Raw genomic sequence first — 2369 nt, forward strand, 5'->3', positions numbered from 1 at the left:
GGGAAAGAGGAAATAGTGGGGGAGGGGGAAGTGAGATGCCTCCCACAGGTTCTCATTTGTGTGTGTGTGTATATCACATTCTCTCTCTCTCTCTCTCTGTAGGAAATCAGCCTAATGTTCTGGAGTCAGCTGAGGCCTTTCACCCTGGCAAGAACAAGTGGGAGAGCCTGCCACCTATGCCCACCCCACGGTGTGCATGCTCCAACATTGTGGTAAAAAACTGCCTTCTGGCTGTAGGTGGAGTGAATCAGGGGCTGAGTGATGCTGTGGAAGCACTGTATGTGTCGGACTCCTAGCTGGCCTTTCTCCACTCCCTTCCCCACATTAAGCACCGGAGAAAGTGATAGCTCTGCAGCTCAGTGTGTGGGGCCAGCACCCACCACGCCACACAGGAGGACTTGGCACTGTCCCCTTAACCTGCCTCCCACTCAGCTGCTTTTCTGTAACCCTTTCACTGTGTACTGGGGGGGTGAGCGGTTCCTTGCCCCCCCACAGCTGCACAATTTTGTGGCTCTCTTTAATTATCTCAGCTCTTCCTTGTGATGAAGTCACCTATGTTGTTGAGCTCTACCACCTAAGGAGCCAATAGTCACCTCCCAGTGCCAACTTTGAATGGCCAAGGAACATGCTACCAGTAAACTTTCATGGAATAATATGGGATGCTTCAGCCAAGGATTAGCCAAGAGCATCCTCTATCAACTGAAAAGCCTCTTTGCCTTCCTCTGAAATACGTTCTACACAGTTGTTGATCGAGTCCTTTCAAGTATTATTCATACACGGGAACAAACTGAGAACTGAATCCCATGGAGCTGCAGCTTGCATAGCCCAGTAACTCTTTGAAAAGACCCAGTGGTGTTGGTGGATTTTAATGTTTTTTTCCTGTAGGAACCAGCAGCAATGCAAAGCCCTAAAGTCTCCCTGCTGTGACAATAGTCTTCAAGGCATGCAGAGTTCAAGGCACCCCGATTAAATTTCCAGGGAGCTTCCTATCTGTGAGAGAGCAACTAATGCTATGCTTTGATTCATAGCTCCTGCAATTAGAACACACATTGCAGTTGACAGAGGGCTGATGGCTAAAAGGCAGTAACTAAGAGATCAGTTTATATAGGGGAATGCCTCTATACCAGGGATTTAGATTGTGCTCCTTGCAAAGCACTTTGTCTCTCGTAGATACACTGCACATTCTTTCTCTGTGTCTCAGTCACTCTCTCACACACAGAGTTTGTATCCAGTGGTCAGTCCATTGCACACAAGGGACCATTTGCAAAATCTGAATCCAGCTTAATATGCCCACCATTTGTGGAGCAAGGATGTTGTAGGCTCAGCACATACTAGCTTTCACATATCCCACAACAACAACAAAGCTTGGGTGCAGCCTCACCTAGAGTTTTTAATTTCATATATTATTTTCTTCTTTACTTTGGCTTTGAGGTTGAAATTGTCACTACGTCATCCAGATGGTGTATAATAGCTCATTTGCAGTATTAGTAAGTAGCACAATTAAATTCTATATTAATATGGTACCTTGAGCTCTTGTTATAGAGAGTTAGCCTCCTGCTTTGGATTGTGCACATAGTGGGACAGTGAGAGCATTCCACAGTATGATATCTGAAACATTGTCTTTGGATGGGGAAGTCCATATGCCATTCCAAGTTCTGACTGTTCCCAAGTCAATTCTCCATGGCACCACATTCTCCCCAACAGATTCTGAAGAAACTCTTCAAAAATGGCCTAAGTCCTGTCTGAACAAGACCATAGTCTGTCAGGGTGTCAAACTCAAATATGTTACAGGTGTTACAGGACCACACAGAAGATGTCCAGGAGTTCCCATAATTTTTCATCCTGAAAAATATCAGTTCCACATGAATTCAATAGCAAACCATCAATTCCACTGAAATTTTAACATGTCCCTTTGCTATAGCTTGGTGATTCTTGGAGAAAGTACCTTCGAAAAGGCAGGAATGTCAGATTTCAGTTACTGATGGGCTGGTTTATTTGCCTTACTGAGGGCATTGATTTCTGAAGACTAGAGTTGGAATTTAGAGTGTCAGCGGCTGCATTAGTTTACTATGGAGTCTGGTATGTTTGAAAAGGATCTTGTCTCTAGAAGGCTGAGATGTGAATTCCGTTTTCACCGCTCCCCTGCAGAAGCTCACTTTTGGATGGTTCATCCAATCATTGCCATCTGCATGCAAACTGTTGGTGCTTGTTGGTAATGGTCTGAAGCTGCTCACTTTGTGCTGTGTCATACAGGTGCCCCATCCTGGTTCACAGGGGAAAACACAGATACAGCAGGCTCTGAGCTGAACAGCCGTAGTATGTCAAGTGCTTTCAAGTTCCATTGATCCCAATAGCAGAGCAATGCACCA

At 45.3% G+C, this 2369-nt stretch overlaps 1 protein-coding gene across 1 annotated transcript in view; it reads left to right on the forward strand.

The window, feature by feature from the left end:
* KLHDC8A (kelch domain containing 8A) overlaps window positions 1–1786 on the forward strand; it is a 24424-nt gene extending 22638 nt beyond the window's left edge. The window contains exon 5 of the mRNA XM_015419343.1: window positions 103–1786. Coding sequence (XP_015274829.1) covers window positions 103–296 — 194 coding nt within the window. The 3' untranslated portion in view covers window positions 297–1786. The remainder of the gene's footprint in view (window positions 1–102) is intronic.
* Window positions 1787–2369: the final 583 nt, after the last annotated feature.

This window comes from Gekko japonicus, unplaced genomic scaffold (assembly GCF_001447785.1).
Source record: "Gekko japonicus isolate JY-2015 unplaced genomic scaffold, Gekko_japonicus_V1.1 scaffold276, whole genome shotgun sequence".
NCBI classification, from domain to species: domain Eukaryota; kingdom Metazoa; phylum Chordata; class Lepidosauria; order Squamata; family Gekkonidae; genus Gekko; species Gekko japonicus.